This window comes from Eschrichtius robustus, chromosome 2, assembly GCF_028021215.1.
Source record: "Eschrichtius robustus isolate mEscRob2 chromosome 2, mEscRob2.pri, whole genome shotgun sequence".
Taxonomy (NCBI): Eukaryota; Metazoa; Chordata; class Mammalia; order Artiodactyla; family Eschrichtiidae; genus Eschrichtius; species Eschrichtius robustus.
The window spans coordinates 163,822,289-163,842,280 of NC_090825.1; the positions used below are offsets into that span (position 1 = coordinate 163,822,289).

The following is a 19,992-nucleotide window of genomic DNA, read 5'->3' on the forward strand; positions in this document are numbered from 1 at the left end:
TCTGCAATTCTCATATGTAGCCACTAGGTGGCAGTGGTGCCCATAGAGAGAGGCACACCCACCCCCTTTCCCCATTCTCTCTCCTTCTCCCCCCTGAGGACTTGGATAGCATTTGCCCAGATTAATACCCATGCCCTTTATTTGCCCTCATGCAAACAGCTAAACCAAAACAAGTTCTCTGTCAGCACCAAAGATCACTGTTTTGAGTGACTTTATTTAAAAAGAAGAAAGAAAATATTCTGATATATTTTAGCTCTTCATCTTCCTAATTTTTGTGCCTGTTTTATGGGGTTTTTTTTGTTTGTTTTGCTTTTTTTTTTTTCCTTCTGGGAGTGGCATGAGCATGCCCAGACACGGGATTTGCTCATAGCAAGGGCACTGAGATGTTTGCCACAAAGCAGCCTCTTTTCTAAACATTGACTCCAGATACCAGGCTGGATGGGACAAGGTCCTTGCCCTCGAGGAGGGTCCACTTCAGGTGGGGGGAGGGGGCAGTGCACAGTGGGCCACTCAGCACGGGGCTGCCTCTGCCCCCAGCTTGCTTTGCCCCTTGCAGGGTGGGTCTCTATGCTGTTGAAAGTAACATGCCAGGAGGCAGGTGGGGGTGTCTGATTCAGCCCAGTTGATGTGGCAGGCCCCCTGTGTGGACTTCTCTAGAAGGCAGTTCCTGTATTTTGTAGCATTTTGAGCTGTGTTTTCTTTCTTTCGAAGCTTTCTAGGATCAGCATGGTTTAGGTAGCTAGATTGCCCACTGGGGAGGAGGAGTAACAAAATCCCAGCCCTTGTTTGCCTCAGTAAGAGGTGTTGTGACCTACTGTCTCTTAATTAGGCTGTGCCCAAAGACTGGGATTTACCCAGAAAGTTTTACAGGAAAGGATCCACTTCATATTCCTCTTCTGGCCTCTAAATTCTGGGCCTTTAGAAAACCCACATCCTGCCACCTGGCAGCTGTGGTCACAAAGATAGTCAGGAGCCCCTGGGCTCAGGGTTTCCTTGGGAGCCTGAGCGTGGCTTGAGCTGAGGGCTGCTAGCCTAGCTGGTGGACCCAGAGCTGCTGGTGGTACTGTCCTATACTCCTCACTGTGAAGTGAGGAGTAATTTAGGACGTTTTGCACCTATGTGGATTACCAGAGTTTTATTTTGAGAGAAAGTGCAAATTCACGGTGGTACGCAATTGTTTTTACGGCAAGGAAAATAATTAAACTGAGAAAAGTGTGTTGGGGTCCTGCATTAGATCCCAGAGGTAGGAAGCTTTTGAAGCGTGTGTGAGAGTGTGTTTGTGTATCTGAGTGTTCACTCACAGCCGCATCCCCAGCACCTGGCACCTCGTGGGCCTCCACGGCCTACATTCTACTCCCCATCTCTCTGCCCTGGTTATGCCCAGGTATGGCTAAGCCTCACAGCAATATCCAGGCATGGCCAAAGAGGGGCCGACTGGGCAACATCTTCTCCTTGGGTCTCTACCTGTGCTCAGCTGCAGGCTGGTTTGCCTGGGAGTCTTCGGGCACTGCAACCTCCCAGCACCTGAGCATCTCTGTTTCACTAAAGGGGAAGGGGGGGAGCTCCCTCCATGAATCTGATGTAGCCCAGAGTAGATGGCCCTGGTCAACATTCCAGCGAGAGGAGATACTTACTCTCTGAAACCAGTGTTCTTTCTGATGTCGAGAATTGCGACATGGCTCAGATTCTTGGAGTGGGGTGGAGGTAATGTCACACCAGGCGGAGTAGATGGGTTCACCTGAATACACTGCCAGCTCTAGTGCAGAAGCCCTGAGCCCCTGCTCCCCTGGTGGACGCTGGTTGTTGGTGGTCACCGCTCCTTCCTGTCACTGTCCTCCCTCATGAGATACTTGCCCTGGGTGCATCTCATTGGGTTTTACCATCCTCTTGTCTGCCCCCACGCCCCTTTGACCTTTCTTTTGTACCATCCTCCTGGGTGTCTGCAGCTGTTGTCCTCCTCTCATTCTTAGGTCTCAAGTTCCCCAAAGGCTCTTTGCCACCCCTTGCTGTTTCTACCTTAGCACTTAGGGCACTTTACAACTATTTGTGTTCACCCCTTGAGGGCAGGGAGCACATCATTCTTGTTTACCACAGAGCAGGTGCAAGTGTCAGCCACTTGGGAAGGTTTTCTGCAACAGCCCTTAGCTCACTGGCACACAGGCCCGAGTGTGTTTCCCAGAATGTCCCCAACTTGGGCTGGTGCAGGTGGGAGGATGATGGGTCATTCAACTGGGCACAGCCAGGAGGCGGGCAACCCACCTGGCTTTTGCCTCATGCTCCTTGATGTTTGGTCTTGGGGCTTTGGGAGGGCAGGGGCCAGAAGCAGCTAGGGAGTGGAAGGAGGCCTTAGGGTGGGTGCCACCCCCATTTCTACAACAGTCACAGCCTGTGGGGCAGGAACAGGGATGTCCTTGTGGTAAGGGTAGAGCTGTCCGGCAGCTGGCATGGGGGACTAGGTTCACATACCAGTGGCACGAGATAGCTTCCGCTTGGTAAAGTGTCACCTCCCAGCAGCACCAAGTGCTTGGCCCTGCTTGCCACCCTTCTCCCTTCTTGGGGTCCTGATGCCCTGCCACCTTCTTAGACACATTTCTCTAAGAGCAGGCCTGGCTCTTCCAGATGCTCATGTGGGTCAGTCATGGACCTGAGCCTGCCCACATCCAGGGCACCGTGAGCAGAGAGGGTCTTGCTCACCTGGTGTGAAGCCCCCCCTCTCCCTGGCAGCTTGAGTGATGATGGTATCTGGTCATCCCTCCTGTTTGTCTTCTCTGTTGCCCTCAGATCTGCTCCATGATTTATTTCTGATTAAATTAGAAAGTTATTGCCTTTCTAGTACTTAAACTGAAAACCACTCAGATAGCAGAGTTCAGGCAGCACCTTGCTGAGAGGAGAACCTGCCTTGGAGGAGACCGAACCTGAGTAGTCTGGAGGGGAGGGGACAGTACCACAGTTGTGTGGAATGCCTGCCCTGCTGCCCAGGTCACTCTTTTCCAGTTTCCTGGGGGCGGGGAAACCTGAAGCTGCGTTCCAGAGACATCAGGAGAGTCTTCTAGGGTGGGCTCTGTCAAATATACTCAAGTTTGAAATAGCAGCCTTGGAGCTCAACCCCACAGCCCTTCTGGGCCATGCTGCTCTCTCAAACATCGATTCACACTTGAGGAAGGCCCCCCTTCTGTTATGTGAGTTGCTGTGTTAACTGACTTATTCCAGGCTTAAAGCAGGTCTCAAAATCCTACTGGAAAACCAGATCTCAGGAGCTCCTGGGGTGGGATCCTATGCTCAGTCAGCCCAGGGTCTCTGCTCACATTGCTTGCACCTCACAAGGCTGGCTCTCTCCCATAGCCTGTCCTCAGCGCCCCATATCTCGTCTATACCTTTCTCACATTTCTGGTGTACCCTGGAGATGCCCCAGGCAGTGGCATGGCCCTGCTCAGTTATGTGCCCACTACAGCGAGGACTTGATCTCCTCACTGGCTGTGGGCTCTGTTCCCACACTCCCACCTTGGGACCTTTGTTCCCTCTGGAACTCTAAAACTGCAGACCCCACCCGCTCCCTATGGGAATGTGAACCATAAGACCCCTGTTCTGTTCACTGTTGTGTCCTGGGGCCCGGCCCACCGTCCAGAAGGCTCCCTTGAGATGTGCTGACTGAATGAGCATCAACCTGATGGGAGCCTCAGAGCACTCTTTCTGTGGGTCCTGTCCGGGCCTGCCATCTATGTCAAGGATCCCCAGACTGATGTCCTCATTGGGCTGGCTATCTCCTGTGATGTGAGTCACCTGTCCTTACCTCGGCTGTGTCTCCCAGGGAGTGGGTGCCAGGCCATGTCGGGAGCACCTTTCTCCCCAAAGTGAGATTTGAAAGAGGAGTGTTGAAAGAGTTATCAGGGGGCCCTTGCCAGCCCCCTCGCCTTAGTGATAAGGAAGGGGGTCACCATTGACTCAGCCCTCTTTGCTTCCTGTTGAGTCACCCCCAGCAGCCAGGGATAGTGTGACGCTGGGCCACAGTCCAGGCGCCCCCAGGGCACCCAGCAGCCCTCACGGGCACAGCTTCCCCCTACCCCTCACCTCCAGGATGTGTTCGAGATGCGCTTTGCCAAGATGCCGGATGAGCCCGAGGAGCCTGTGGTGGCTGTGTCCTCCCCAGCGGTACCACCGCCCACCAAGGTTGTGGCCCCGCCCTCATCCAGTGACAGCAGCAGCGATAGCTCCTCAGACAGTGACAGCTCCACTGATGACTCCGAGGAGGAGCGGGCCCAACGACTGGCTGAGCTCCAGGAGCAGGTGAGGACACAGGCAGCCCCATTTTCAAACCAAAACCCCCCGCAACCCCCCTACCTCCCCACCCAGCATGAGTTCCAGCCTGAGCAGAATTCCCACTGGTCCCCTTGTGCCAGGTCAGGTGCATATTGTTCATACTTATATGTACACTGTGGGTATGGAGATGGGGTGACGTGGCCGTTCCCTGGGCAGAGGTGAGGCTTTTGGAGCCTTCTGGTATCTGGAAGGAGGAGGCCGAGCCAGCGTGTCCGTCTCTCCTGGGGCTTCCTGGATTCTCCTCTCTCTACCAGCTGGCCATTAGGCCTTTAGCGCCCACATGTGTCTATGCGCTCCTTTTTTTTAAAAAAATATTTATTTATTTGGCTACGCTGGGTCTAGTTGCCGAGTGCGGGTTCTTCGTTGCGGCATGCGGGCTCTTTTAGTTGCCGCACGCGGGCTCTAGTTCCCTGACCAGGGAATGAACCTGGGCCCCCTGCATTGGGAGCGCGGAGTCTTAACCACTGGACCACCAGGGAAGTCCTTGTCTATGCGCTCTTGCCCAGCCTCTTTAGGGACCCTCTTCTTGGAACCAGCATGGTCATGGGGCTTGAGTGACTCCTCTGACAAGGAGGACACTGGGCCACCCTGGGAGTTAAGGGTCTGGATGGGCATGGGCACTTTGGATATCTAGTGAGACAGCAGGTCATGGAGCTGAGGGCCAGAGACCAGGGTGACGGGAGTGTGTGTCTTGCTTGTCTGCTCCACAGCTCAAAGCCGTGCACGAGCAGCTTGCAGCCCTTTCACAGCCCCAGCAGAACAAACCAAAGAAAAAGGAGAAAGACAAAAAGGAAAAGAAAAAAGAAAAGCACAAAAAGAAAGAGGAAGTGGAGGAGAATAAGAAAAGCAAAGCCAAGGAACTTCCTCCCAAAAAGACAAAGAAAAATAATACCAGTAACAACAACACAAGGTCTGTGGGTCACCCCTACCCCCACCAGTGCCCCTAGTCCAGATGGGGACAGTGGGGAGGGAGGCTGCCTCTCTGCTCTTTTTTCTGGGGTGGGCCTTTGAGGCAGGGAGGATAGCAGGTAGCATGGTGCAGGCGGCAAGACAAACCACAGCAGCCCCCCAGTTCACCATTTGTGGTCTCAACTGCAGCCACGTGCCCCCAGGAAGGCGCTGCCAGCGCCCCCTGTTTCCTGTGAAGACCACTGGGTGGGGGTGTGGAAGCCTCCCCAAGCCCTAAATGGAGGGATATGCACCCACCTTCCCCCAGGGACCCATTTTTAATGGTGTCTGCATCACCCCTTCGTAGCAAGAAGGAGCCAGCACCCATGAAGAGCAAGCCCCCTCCCACATACGAGTCGGAGGAAGAAGACAAGTGCAAGCCCATGTCGTATGAAGAGAAGCGGCAGCTTAGCCTGGACATCAACAAGCTTCCTGGTGAGAAGCTGGGCCGCGTGGTGCACATCATTCAGTCGCGGGAGCCCTCACTCAAGAACTCCAACCCCGACGAGATCGAGATTGACTTCGAGACCCTGAAGCCATCCACCCTGCGTGAACTGGAGCGCTATGTCACCTCCTGTTTGCGGAAGAAAAGGAAACCTCAAGGTGCCCTTGGGCACCCTGGGGCGGTGGTGGGGGTGTTCCCAGTCCTGGGTGAGGGAGAGGGCTGGGCAGGTGGGCCAGGCTGCTATCCTTGCACCTCTAGTAGTGAGGCCCCTGTTGGCACCTTCAGGTAACTTTGCCTTCCAGTCTCGGCCCTCGTTCTCTGCAGGCTTGCTTTCTTTCCGATTATAAAATCTGCGTTCTTGACATAGAAACCTCTGAAGGGTTGTGACATCAGACTCAGCCCTAGGCTTATTGGTGCCTTTGTTGATCTCTCTGGCTGCTGGCCATCAGGGGTCCACCTGCACCTAGGTGTCCGAAGCCTTGCTCTGAGCAGCAGCAGCTTTCGTCCTTAGCTTCCTGCCTCTGAGTCTTCCCTAGGAGCCACCCCCCTACGTCTTTGGGGTCTCTGGGCATGGGGGGCGTGGCTAGGAGGAAAGGCATTAGGTTGGCACTGTGCCTGCCTGCTTTCTTCTCTAGCTTGGTGTGGACCCCCCCCCCCCCCCCCGCTCTGTCCCCCAGGTCTTCCAGGCAGCTCTTTTGTGTTATCAGTGCCTTGTCTTGGCTTACAGCTTTTGCGTTAGAACCAGTAGGACTTAGGATCCACATCAGGGCTTGGCACACAGCCTTCATTCCAGCCCGGACTGACTCCTGGGGTCCTTGGCACACACACACCCCCCTTCCTCCGCCCAGGGTGCCACACAGTGACACTCGCCTCAGTCTGCACACTGAGGTGCTGGGAGATCCCTTGGGGCTCTTTCCTTATCTTGTTTTGTCTTTGACTGTCACGTCCCCTTTAAGTCCTCTTTACCCACTGTCAGAAAAGTAGCTGAGGGGGCATAATCCCGGCAGTTCCTTGTGTTAGAGAATTCTCTCCTGCCCTGGTCTCTTAATCCTTGATGAACCCTGCAAAAGGGTATTTTGAGAGATTGGAGGGGCCTTGAAAGTCCAGTGTAAGCCAAGTGTTTGGCTGGCATGCATGGTAGGCTAGCTGCTTACCATTGGGAAATGTGGGTCTGGCCGGGGTTCGGAAGGATTGCAGCTGGCCATTAGGAGCAGCCCTCTGGCTCGTGGGACTCAGGGCCCTGCCTGACTCTGTCCCTGTTGCTTTATTGCAGCTGAGAAAGTTGATGTGATTGCTGGCTCCTCCAAGATGAAGGGCTTCTCATCCTCAGAGTCGGAGAGCACCAGCGAGTCCAGCTCCTCTGACAGCGAAGACTCTGAAACAGGTTAGGTGTCTAACTTAGAGCCCTGTTGGAATCCTGCCTGTGCTCCGTCCTGTGTCCAGGCTACCAGAGACCAGAGATGGCAGTCATAAGAACTTGCTGGGCCCTCCCATCTCTCCATCTACCTGGTCACCATGTTAATCTCTAACTGTGGGGGGTGCTTGGCCCTGCACCTGCCCCCACACTACCCTCGACCTGGGCTGGGGCAGGGAAGACAGGTAGCCAGGGGTGTTGACACTGCAGAGACCTGGGAAAGAAGGGGTGGGGGCAGATGAAGGAATTGATCTTAGCGTGACCCTGCCCAGCCTCACAGTCTTCCGTGTGTCACAGTTGCATGCAACACAGCCCTTTCAGGTGATGTGCTTTGGCAGGTGTGGAGCAGCCTGCTTTTGGCCCTGCTGTTCCTGGGGCTTAGGGCACTGCCATCCTCCCCAGAGTGTGCTCACTGCTGCATTGGCTACTCCTAACTGCACGCACTTGGACATGCGTGTCGTGTACCTCTAACAGTTCCTTCTCTCCATGCTCCATGGGCGTGCACGTGTATCCACTGGTGCGCCTGAACAGCAGCTTTGACACGGGAGGTGGGGGCAGGTGGAGATGCTGAGAGCTGTGCTGGTGGTGGGGAAGGGGACCTTTCCTCCAGATACAAGCTCGCCTGGTTATTCTCAGGGGAGCAGATGCTCAGACTGGCCCAGAGGAGAGGCTAGGGAAGAAGCCTGGTGACTAGCCTGTTCTGTGAGGTGGAGCTGGCCTTCTCTGGGTGAGCAGAGTTGTCCCTGGGCAGGTCTAACTCTGTCAGCTGAGCAGACAGTCTGTGGACCACCCGCGAGCCTGCCCTGGGACCCTGGGCGTGCCCCTCCAGGCAGGCTGCAATGTGCACATCCACAGTGGGAAACGTGTGTTCGGGCAACGAAGACTCCTGGCATATTCTTTCATGTACCTATTTTATCCCTGATATTTTTTCTAACTGGAAATAAACGATAAGCTCCACTTTGTTCACATAAATAATGTGACCTGGTCGTGCCAAGGAAGTTTGAGGATCATTTGCAGCAGTTGGAAAGACTGAAGCTGCTCTGAGGTGTGTGGGTCCACAGGTCCTCCTGTGGGCTCAGCCTGCCTCTGTCCAGGGAAGCTGGGGACAAGGGGGCCTCTGGGTCTTGTCACTGCTCCTCTTCCCTTCTACAGTAAGGACATCAGGTTTCCAAAGTGTTGGGGGAGGGCTCTGGACTACCTCATTTTCAGTGGGCCAAAGTGACATGAAAGTCATTAAGTATATTCTGTATTTATTGAGCTCCTTTTGTATACAAAGATTGCTGTGAGTAGTTTGCTGGCTGCCTCTTTTCTCCATCCTTTACCTTTTTCTTTCTTCCTAACCAGCTCACCCTTCCATTGCTTTTTTAAATCTGTCTGCCAGCAGGGGGCACCGCATCTGGTGCTTGCTCAGGCAGAGCTGGCCCCAGGCCAGGGCCCAGCGCCCTTAGCAGGGTGAATGGCCATATTCTTGGGCCCAATTAGCATTCCTGGTGGCTGCTGACTTCTCACTTTCAGTGCCAGCCAAGCCTCAGGTTTGTCTTTCCCTCTGGGGTTTTGTACCTCCTGCATTTTCCAGCAGGCTGCTTCTACTAGGGGTTTCATAGCGTTTTCTCCTAAGGATCTGAACAACCAAAGAATACCCCAGAGGTTGAAATTGGCAGCGGACCAGATAGCTAAAACAGCATGGTTTGGCCCCACCCACCGTGGCACCTTAGGGGACCATGACCATCACACCTGATGTCCCCATTGCGAATCTGTGACTGTGGCCTTTGTCCCTGACTCCTGAGCGCCCTACAGCCCGCTTGCTGCCGCCTGCTGTGGAGTGACCATGACAGCATTTCTAGCAGCTCCCTGCTGCTGCCGAGATTTTTTTTTTTTCCTCCACATTTTTCCCCTTTTTAAAGAAGCTGGAAGGATTGTGCAACAAGTAATCTGAGAGTCCTGGGAACAGCTGTCCTGGCAGGAAGGAGGGTGAGATTTACAGTCTCAGAGCCGCCAGCCTGCAGGCTCCCAGGCTCCGGCAGTCCAGCCCTGGCGGCTCCCTCAGCTGCCTCCAGCTCCTTCCTCTTCCCAGGCACCCTCCCCACCTTGGGTTTTACGAGCGTCTCTTTTGTCTTCGTGGTCCTGACTTTTCCTTTGCCTTCTGTGTGCACTGGAGAGCTCTGTCGGAGGCCAGCTGAGAGCTTTTACTCTTGGGAGGGACCCACCCTGTGTAGGTTTGTACCCTGCAGCTCAGATGCTACAGGTTCCAAAGTGGGAGCCTGTGCCCTGGCACCACTGAATGTGGCCATCTGCCACCCCCATCCTGCACAGGAACCTGCACTTGCTCTCCGGGCAACTCCTCCAGTAGCCGCTCGTGCTGGGTCCATGGAGATGGGTAGATGTCTCTGACCAGTTACAGGTGGTTCTGCCTTGCGGGGGATGGGGCCTGGTGGGGGCACTGAAGGTATTTCTCTTGGTCTTTGGGGTCTTAATTGTTTTGCCCTTCTTGTTCTTGTGTTTCCATTTGGATTAATGCCGAAATTCCTAAGGGCCTATATTTGTCAGTTCTGCCGACACAGCCCTGAGACATGAATCACCAAAAGAAATTGAACAGAGGCACTAAGTTGGGACTAGGGCAGTGGTACGTGGACTCCTCTCTGGCCACTGTCCATAGACAAGGATGCTGCTAGCTGCTCAGGACATGGGGCTGGTCCTTGGGGCAAGGCCGCTTCAGGGAGGCAGTGCATCCACAGACTGGGGCGGAGGGGGTGTTTCTTTTCCAGCTCTGTCCCAGGCCACCGTGTGTTCCTCCTCATGTCCAGCAGCACGCAGCACTGCTGGCCAGTCCCACCACATCTTTTGAACCCAGCTGTTACTTGAGTCGTGGTCTTCCACTGAGCTTTGATTCTGGTTAAACTCTGAATCTGCTTGAGGGACAGAAGGCAGTGGTACAAGTGCCACCCTCCCACTGCCCCTGAGCCATCTGAAGCTTTCACCCCATCACATTGCTGATGTCTGGCTCTTCCCAAATGCCACCCACAGATCTTTATGGGTGGGGCGGACACACAGTTCCTGTCCCTCTCAGGAGCACCCCTGGCCTGGGCTGGGACAGGAGTTCAGGGAATTCTCTTGGACTTGGTTTTGGTCTTTTTGTTGCAGAGGGAGCACACTCCAGCTATTTTAGTCTCCTGGTTTCCTTTTCCCAGGATCGGAGCATGTGGGTGTTTCTTAATAGCTCCAGGGGGAAAAGGAATGCTTGATGTTTTGGAAAGATTTGAGCTGGAAAGTGCAGACAGAGGCCATGGGGCATTCTTCCCAGACAACCAGCCTCAGCTTCCGACCCCCTGGGGTCTTGGAAGGACTCAGTTCCAGTCCCATCTTGGGGCCTGCTGCTGCCCGCTCCAAGGGTGTGACGCACGCTCTTGGGGAGGGGGTAAGTCCCCTGGTGGGGGTGGGTGGGGGTAGGAAGAGATCTGGAGGACGGGGCTATAGCCAGTCTGCCTGCACTGCCAGGTGACCCTCACACTCCCACACACGCGCAGGGACGGATTTTAGGGCTTCATGGGCGAGGGTGAGCCTTGTGGAATGTGCCTTGAATGGGAGACCGGCCGGTGGGCGGGTTTTTCCCACATGCGCACTTGGGGACCATGGGAGTGCAGTGTTGGTTGCATCTGTGACTCTGACAGAAGCATCTGCTCTGCTATATGGGTGGGAACGAGCCCCACACCCCGTCCCCGGTCAAGGGGAGCTGCATTCGATGCCTGGGAAAAAGAAAGGACACTTTCTTCCTCAGCCTGTTTTTATTTTTTATTTGTTCTCCTCCTCAACAGTGTATGTAACTGGCTCCTCTTTTTATAATTTTTTTTGGTTTGTTTCTTGCGGTTTATAGGAATGCAGAGGTGAGGCTGTTAGCTAGAGGTCCTGCACTCCAGATCTCCTTTCTTAGGGGCTTTTCCTACCTCCACCCAAGCCCTGAGGATGGGTCAGCGTCACCTCCTTGAGATAGACAGGTGCAGAAAAGCAGACCCTGGAGGATAAGATCAGAATCAGTGGGCGCCTAATGTGCATGGCACACCAGGCTGGTCTTCAGAAGTGATGGCAAGGAGGACAGGCAGGGTAGCCTCTCAGATGCAAAGACCAGTAAAGGGAACAACACCAGCATGCACTCGGCGCATATGGAACTTGTTACTGGAAGCAGTTCTGTCTAGAAGCATAAGCAGTCTCAGGCGGTTCTGGAGACATCCATGCGTGCCAGATCCGAGGCCCTTCTAAGGGAAAGGTGGGTCTGTCCCCACCTGCAGCTGGCCAGGCAGGGGGTGGAACTCCTAGTCTGCGGCGCTATTCTCTCGTGCCCTGACAGCAAGCAGGGCACAGGAGGCTGGCTTGGTCTGCGGTTCTTCTGTTCTTATGACTTGAACGGTACATTCCACACCATTTCTCTCACACTGGTTTCTCTCTCCCTCTATGTAGGTCCTGCCTAATCATTGGACACGGACTCTTAATAAAACGGTCTTCAGTTCCAGATTCCTTCCCAGCAAGCTATAGCTTAAGTCCATTTTCTTCCGTGAAAGGGACAGGACTCCATCAAGTTATGGAATTCCTCAGAGCCCTGGGCCTGTCCCCTAGGGTGGATTAGTCATGTCCAGCAGCTCACGCCTAGTCCCGCCTCCGGGAAGGCTGCCTGCCTGGCTGCCCGCCCGGGCCTCCTGTGTAAAGACTGCCTGGCTGTCCTGCCCCGCCTCCCTGGTCGTCTGGGGTGCTCTGGGTGGGTGGCATCTCCCAGAGCGTGATGACAGTCCCCCCCCCCGCACACGCATACATGTGGTGCTGCTCTGTGTGCAAGGCCCCAACACAAATACGTTTTCTCTCCTCATCCCTCCCTCTTTTGGGGACTCTGGATCCTGACTGCTTCCCTCCTGGATCTTGCAGTGACATTAGCCCAGGGAAGATCTCATTCACCCTAAGGAAGAACACTAACATCTAGAGCTTCCCCAAGTGAGGAATGGGGCTTTAGAGGCGAGGCCAGCTGGGCCCAAAGGCTCACTGGGGCTGTCCCTCAGCATGCCTTCTCTCTGGTGACCTATAAGGCTCCATTAGCCAGAGGCTGTCACCAGCCACAGCTGATTCACAGCCCCCTGGAGTCCTCCTGTTTTCATTGTTCCCACTGTTTCTGTTGGGCATTTTCCCAGCATCTTTGGCCTCTTCTCCTAAAGTCACACAGGGAAAGTACTTCCTAAGCTGCCTCCCCATCCCTCCCTTCCCAGGTACCTAGAAGTAGGCTGCAGGAGCTGCCAGGCAGGCCATTAGTGAGGGGCGTCTGGGGAGGAGTTGCCATGCAGCCAGTTGACCTGGCTCCTCTAGCCCATCATCCTTTCTTTTGGTGGGGGTTGGGATCTGGGCTAGTGGCAAGAAAGGGTTCTTGAAACCCAGAGCACTGGACCAGTCAATTGTGAGGGCATCAGAGCCTTCGGGCCCTGTTCCATGCACATGCAAGTAGTCTCCTAGTCTTCAGTTCCCTAGAATAATGACAGCTGCTGGGGATGGGGCAGGTCAGGGTGGCCACATAATCCAAGCCCTCTGAGAGGCACTGAATAGGCTTTTTTTTTGTTCCAAAAATAAATGTCGGCCCTTTTTTGGTCATGAATCCAGCATCTCAACAGAAAACTGCCTGACGTGAAAAGTTCCCTAAGGAATAGCATCTGCATTTCAGAGAGCTTTTTTTTGTTTTATATATAGTTTGTGTGTACTTCAAGGCCTAACCATCTCCTGGCATCTTGGAGTCTGCCTTCTGCTGGAGCTGGAAGCAGGCTTGAGAAGGTGCAGTTGGCCACCGCCTGTGTGGAAACCCTGGCACCCCTCCCCAGCTCCTTGGGGCCTTGGGCCCAAGCAGCTCTAACTGCCCCAGACTGGCCTTGGCCTTGGGTTCCAGGTTCAGCCTCCCCAGAGTCTCCAGGGCCCTGCAGTGATACTTGGGAGTTCCTAGGCTGCTCCCTGATCCTGTAGCCGCTCAGCTTCCAGTCGAGCTCATTTGTCAAACAGACTATTTTGAGCTGCCCTTTGGCCGGTTCCTGATGTGTTACCAGTACAACTCAGCCTGGCTAGGGTCAGGGAGCTTCATGCCTGGAGATTCCCACAGGACGGTTGGGAAGCCGCTGGCATTGTCTTTCTGGGAAGATTCTGCTGTCTTAGAACAAAAGGCAGGCTAGATTCCCACAGCGTCGGCCTGTGTGCCTCCCCCCCCTCCTTCCCACTCGTGTGCACATGGACTGTAGCCACGGGCCAGCTCTCCTGCGTGGTCCTTGCACCCTCGCTGTCCAGGGATTCCGTCCTTCTTGCCCATGGGGCTTCCGTCTGACAGAGAACCTGATCTTTAGATTCAAGCTGTCACCTATGCCCAGTGCCCCAGGAACAGAGCAGAGAGAGCAGAAGCCCACTCACTCCTTGTCGGCAGCCTCCAGCATGCGGACAGTGGGAGGTGCCATCCGGGCCTGAGGAGTCGCTGTAGGAGGGGTGGGAGGCCTGGGCATCTGCTGGTGCTAAGGCTCCCAGCCGGTTCAATTGAGGGGCTACGCACCTCTGCCCTTACCTTCTATCCTGTCTCCTTCCCTTGAGTTGTGGGGGAGTGGGGAGGAATCAGTGTTTTAATCAGATTTTACAAAAACGTTTTAATTCTTTGTACAATTACCATCCTATGTAAAGATGAAACTTGTGTTGAGTTCAAGATTTTTATGGAATAAAGATCACACAGTACTTGAGGCCATCTTCATGTAACCCTTTCTAGAGAGTTTTGTGTGGGGGTGTCTTGGGGCTGGTGTGTTGTGAAGTTGTGCACTTCCTGTCTTGTCTTCCTACCAGTAACTCCAACATGAGGCTCAGGACACGTGAGCCAGATGTGGCTGTCCCAAACAGGCTCCAGTGCCCCTTGGTCCCCCACTGCTGGCCCCTTTAGTCCTCTGGTCCTGGTGGTCTGCTGCACACCTCCCACCTTCTCTCCCACTCTAGACCTGCCCCTCCCAGCACTTCTGTGGAGCCCTGGGATGGTACTCCCAGTGACCTTTCTAAGGCAGCTGAAAGCCACTCCCTGGATCCTTAAGGGCCCCATTGCACTTTTCCCCCTCTAGTTCCCAGGTGGGCCTCTCTGCTCATGGCTGCAGGGAGATGGTGAGGGTTCAGAGCCACTGTCCCTCTTTTGTGATGGAAAAAAGTGTTTCCCCCCAAGGCCATGAGATGACAGGCCACCCCTACCCTGCCCAGCCTTCTCCCCATGACACAGTGGCTTCTCCTGGTCAGACTTGACCCATTGGTCCCCTCCCTCCAAAGGCATGCCAGCCTGCAAGCAGCCGCCCCCAGCCTCCCTTGAGCTGCAGTTTCTGTTACTGGAATCCATGCTGGGAGAGGAGCCCAGCCTGGAGGAATGCCCCGGCCTCTTTCTCCCACTCCCTTGGGTCAGCAGCCTCTGTGTTCCGTGCTTTATCCCTGTGTATGTAGGGTCCGCTTGGTCCTGGGCCTCCAGCCTCTCCTCCTCCATCCTGCGGCTGCCAGATACCCTGTGGCCTGATCCTGCAAATCACCCAGATGGCTCCCTTTTGTATGTGTGACCCTCAAGAGTGTCCTCACCAGCTTTTGTATGTGACCCAAAGAGTCCTGAGCCCTGTATCCTGGCATCTCCCGTGTCTGGGTTTGGGGCTGGGCCTACAGTTCCTGTGTCCCAGGTGTCCCTAGTTGCTGCCATTTGTATGAGACATGTCTGTAGCTGCTGAGTTTTGTGTCACTGTCTTATCACTTGCATGGAATGGTGAGCTCTTGCAGGGCACAAAGTCCCTTCTCATCCCTTTTGGTGACACATCGCACCAAGGCTGTGCACCTCACAGAAGTTTAGCACGGCCCTCCATGAAGCAGCTACCAGTGGAGCTAGCCCCGCTTTGGGCAAAAGCATGGGTCCTCCAACACCAGCAGCAAGAGCCAGCACCCTGGCAAGGAGCTCAGGAGATGCCAGGCAAAGCCATGAGGTGCCTCTCAGTGACAGGAATCCGAAAGGCACCATGGGTCCCACCTCCCACCTGGTGGTTGGTGACTTCATTTCCTAGCCCTTGAGCAGTGGCTGGGCTTTCTCTCCTCTGAGGTTTACACCCAGCAGTGTTTGGCAAGGGGCATCCAGCTGGCAAAAGTTCCTTAGCATAAGCTTCTAGAGTGGGGGCAGAGGGAGTCATGCTGGCTCTTGCACACTCCTCACAGAGACAGGCACACCCCAGATTTATCCACACAGTGGTGGCAACAAGCCATTGGCTCCTGAGAAACCGGGACACATGCTGCTTTCTCCCTGCAGCACATTGACTGTATCCCAACACAGGGACTTCTCTGAGGCCGGTCTCCTGAGAGGAAGGGGAGTCTGGCCAGTGGCCTCCTCCTCTGCTGGCAATGGCATTGAGTACCTCCCCCACTGGCTCCTGGGTCGTCCAGGGAGGCTGGCTGGCTGGCTGGCTTCTCTTCCTCCACGAAGTGCTCATGCTTGTCAGCACTTCCCACTTGTCAGCACTCTCCTCACCTGTCCCATGGCTCTGTGGCCAGGCCTTGGCCCATGCTGGCACCAGTGGTCTTTCTCACCCCAACTCATGCATCTCTGTTTCCTCTGGGAGGATGGGAAGGAGCGAGCCTCAGAGGGCAATGCAGTTGGAGGCCACCGAGTTGTTACTTTTTAGCTGTGTGACCGGAGCAAGTCCCTTAACGTCTCTGAGCCTCAGACAAGATCATTTCAAACACCGTGGTTGTTCCAAGGCAAAGCAGGTTGGGGTGCAGGTGCTCAGGTCACTGTAGAGGCCTCTGACCAGCAAATTGGAGGAGACGTTGGGCAAGGAGGTTTCTCGTAGCTCAGTTCCCAGTGCATTCGGGTGTCATCTTTTAATGGAGCTGGTGGTCTGGAGCTTGGCAGGCAGCTTTTCAGGCATGGTCCCTGCTAGGAAAAAGCAACAGGCAAATGGGTAGGTGGCACCCCACATGTCTTTCCCTCCCCTGTGACCAACTTCCATCCCAGACAGAACCCAGCCACCCTCCCTCTCACTGTCACCGGTCCTTCTCCTGAACTCATCCTCTGTTTTCTCCTTGCTCTGCGTTCAAGGCCAGCTCCCAGTCTTCTCCCCCGTAGGCTCACCACCTTCTCTTTTCCTCCACAGAGATGGCTCCGAAGTCAAAAAAGAAGGGGCACCCCGGGAGGGAGCAGAAGAAGGTATGTGGTGTCGGGGGTGTCCTTTAGCAGGTGAGCAGTGGCCACCTGCCTTTTTGGACCCTGGAGGGACCCTGTGTCTGACCCAGACGGGTTTGGCCTGCCTGACATCAGCCTGTCTGTCTGTCTGTCTGCAGCACCATCACCACCACCATCAGCAGATGCAGCAGGCCCCGGCCCCCGTGCCCCAGCAGCCCCCACCGCCTCCCCAGCAGCCCCCACCGCCTCCACCTCCACAGCAGCAGCCCCCGCCCCCACCCCCTCCGCCCTCCATGCCACAGCAGGCAGCCCCTGCGATGAAGTCCTCGCCTCCGCCCTTCATCGCCACCCAGGTGCCCGTCCTGGAACCCCAACTCCCAGGCAGCGTCTTCGACCCCATTGGCCACTTCACCCAGCCCATCCTGCACCTGCCGCAGCCCGAGCTGCCCCCTCACCTGCCCCAGCCTCCCGAGCACAGCACTCCGCCTCATCTCAACCAGCACTCGGTGGTCTCTCCTCCAGGTGAGCTGCAACCACACCCGCAACAGTGTGGGGAGGTCCCCTTCCCCACTGAGGTCTTACCACAGTGACAGGGCACTCCGGGCAACCTGCAGAACCCCTCTTAACCTCAGTTGTCTCTAAGGGGAGGTTAGCAGCTTCTCGGGGCCATTATGGAAATTACACGAGAGGCCCCAGAACAGGCCTTGCACAGAGAGAGAGTGCTTTGGGTACAGAAGACACCGATGCAGATCTTCTGCTGGGCCGGGCGTGGTGTGAGATGGAAAAATATGTGACCCTCCGTAGCTCCCAGTCAGGGATGGGGGTTTGGGAGGGCACACACCCTCATCCGAGAGTGGACATACCTGTGGGAATCAGGAAAGACTTGCTCTGAGACCTGAAGGGCAAGTGGAGCAGTTGGAGGGAAGGGAAGGGAGGAGAGTTGGGGGCTTGGAGCATGGGGCAGGATGATGCTGGTGAGGGGCCTGATCCTGTAGACCTCCCTGGACGCTGTCCTTATTCTAGAGTTTTTGGGAAGCCAAGGATGGTGGAGAGGTTGCCAGTTGGAGGGAGACAAGTAGGAGGTCAGGATGGAGGAGAAAGGCTGGACCGGGGGCCACGGGGTGTGTGAGCCTCACCACCCTGCTACTGTGTCCTTCCAGCTTTGCACAACGCGCTGCCTCAACAGCCATCACGGCCCAGTAACCGAGCTGCCGCCCTCCCCCCCAAGGCTGCCCGTCCCCCAGCCGTATCACCCGCCCTGGCCCAGCCTCCCCTACTCCCTCAGCCCCCCATGGCTCAGCCCCCTCAAGTGCTGCTGCAGGAGGATGAAGATCCGCCTGCCCCACCCCTCACCTCCATGCAGATGCAGCTCTATTTGCAGCAGCTGCAGAAGGTGCAGCCCCCCACACCACTACTCCCTTCCGTGAAGGTGCAGTCCCAGCCCCCGCCCCCTCTGCCCCCGCCTCCCCACCCCTCAGTGCAGCAGCAGCTACAGCAGCAGCAGCAGCCACCTCCGCCACCACCCCAGCCACAGCCGCCACCCCAGCAGCAGCACCAGCCCCCGCCACGGCCCGTGCATATGCAACCCATGCAGTTCCCCACCCATATCCAGCAACCCCCGCCGCCCCCAGGCCAGCAGCCCACCCACCCACCCACGGGCCAGCAGCCACCCCCGCCTCAGCCCGCCAAGCCTCAACAAGTCATCCAGCATCACCCTTCACCCCGGCACCACAAGTCAGACCCCTACTCAACTGGTAAGTGTCCCCCCACCAGCACTACCGTCCTGCCCCTGGGTTCTGGGGAGGCTGGCGCTAGGCCCAGAGTTTTGTCCTCAAGAAGCCAGATGGGTCAGTTTGTGCTGCAGGCTGAGATGGGCTCAAAGCTGAGCCTCGAAGGCTCTGGGTTGGTTGGAGAGAGGCAGCTGAAAGGGGGCGATGATACTTGATGCAGTGTTTTAATCAGGTGTCCATCTTGCTTGCAAGCCGAGATGACAGATTAAGGCCCCAGTGGGCCATTTTCTTGGAACTCACAGTCAAGAGTGTTAACAGTGCATTGTGATTCCTGCTAGGTGAGGAGGCCAGAAGCCCAGGGGAGGCACCTGCTCTGCCTCTGGGGATTGGGGCAGGCTTCTTGGAGCAGGCTTCTTGGAGGAGGTGACCAGAGGATGAGCAGGAGTTAGCTTAACAAACAGTGGGGTGTGAGGTCCAGGCAGAGCCAAGAGCAGGTCTGGGCAGTGTGGTCTGTTTGGGAACCTATGGAAACAGGTGGTCTGCTTTTGGTGTCAGGAGGCCCCCCTGGTGGAGCCGGGAGGGAGAATTAGGCTGAAGCTCTCAGGTAGCTCACGACTCACCCAGGAATCATTGCTGTCTCCTGCTCCCAGTCTCCAGCCTGATCTAGGCTGCCATTTTCCAGTCAACAGCATTGGGCAGGCCATGTCCTCTTGCCTTTCCTGGGCACTTGTTTTCTAGGTGTCTCTGACCAAAATGTTTTGGCTGACCACGGTGGGGCAGTGTTTTAGTAGATGCCTCATGGTGTGGTGACACATTGACATTCCTGGACTTGGCATGTAGACCATGCAGCCTGGCTTGGTGGTGGTGGTGGGGGGGGGGTGTCCCATGAGTGCCGCCTACAAATTGAATAAAGCTGTTGACTTTAGGCTGTGACTGCTCCTAAACCCAGCAAAAGCTGCCAGGTGCCAAGTGGATCACTGTGTACCCTGAGTTGAGAACAGCTGGCTGTCCTCCCTGGGAAAGACTAGTGGTGGTCCCAGCAGCTCTGCAACTGTGCCTGTTTTCCACCCTCAAGCAAGGCTGGGTTTCCTTGTGGAGACCAGTAGTGGGCAGGTGATGAGACGCCTTCGGAAGAGTCAGCACTTGTGGTGGGGCAGGGCAGGTCCCCTCTGGCTATCTGTGCTTAGAGTCTCTGGGCCCATCTCCCCCTGAGTTTCTGTGGCCTGGAATGAGTCACAGGGAGTGACGTGTGTTGGAGCATAGCTGGGGGCTTTGGGTCAAAGACCAAGTTGTTGGAGTCCAGGGAGGTTTGGCAAGCATCCCTGGGCACCAGGCCAACTTGAAGGCACCGCCCCCTGAGCTACTGGGCTCCCCTCTAGGTGCTGCTGGATGAAGCCTCCAGTAGACAAGAGATTTCTGCAAGTCATAGGCCTGAGAGCCTGCCATTGCCCAGGTCAGCCTCAGCAGGTGCTCCCAAGGGAGCCACCCAGACAGGAGGCTGTTGCAGTCGTGTGTTTGCAGATTGCTGGCAGGCCCAGGCCAAGGCTGCCTGGGTGCCCCCAGCCTTTGGTTGGATGAAGGTGGGTGGGCTGGCCCACTTTCTGCAAGAACCATGAGCCCAACACCTGTTCTGCCAGTTCTGCTGTGGTGTAGGCCCGGTCCAGGCTTCTCCCCATTGTGTGGGCCTTGCAGGTTGAGTTGTATTGGGGAGGTTCCTGGGGATCTGGCCTTAGGCCCGAAGCAGCTGTCCAGGCAGACCGGCCTAGCCACATGGGGACAGCCGGAAGCCCAGGCTGCCTGCTCTGTGGGGTTATTGACATCCCTTGTATTTGACCCAGGCCATACCATAGGACCACCTGGAGAGCTTTTAAAAGATACTCAAGCTCAGACCCCACCTGGGACCAGATGTATCTGCACTTCCTAAAGTTTCCTAATGGAAACTTTTTTTTCTGGCACA

The 19,992-nt window shown here is 55.7% G+C and overlaps 1 protein-coding gene across 5 annotated transcripts in view; it reads left to right on the forward strand.

Annotated features, from left to right (window-relative positions):
• BRD4 (bromodomain containing 4) overlaps positions 1–19,992 on the forward strand; it is an 81,351-nt gene that overhangs the window by 57,898 nt on the left and 3,461 nt on the right. For 4 of the 5 annotated variants that reach the window (XM_068536593.1, XM_068536595.1, XM_068536594.1 and 1 more), the window contains 7 exons: positions 4,069–4,284; positions 5,028–5,227; positions 5,573–5,868; positions 6,984–7,094; positions 16,277–16,329; positions 16,464–16,827; positions 17,466–18,059. In XM_068536593.1, coding sequence (XP_068392694.1) covers positions 4,069–4,284; positions 5,028–5,227; positions 5,573–5,868; positions 6,984–7,094; positions 16,277–16,329; positions 16,464–16,827; positions 17,466–18,059 — 1,834 coding nt within the window. Of the gene's footprint in view, positions 1–4,068; positions 4,285–5,027; positions 5,228–5,572; positions 5,869–6,983; positions 7,095–11,576; positions 13,867–16,276; positions 16,330–16,463; positions 16,828–17,465; positions 18,060–19,992 lie in introns of those variants that run through there. The other variant, XM_068536597.1, reaches the window with a different exon arrangement.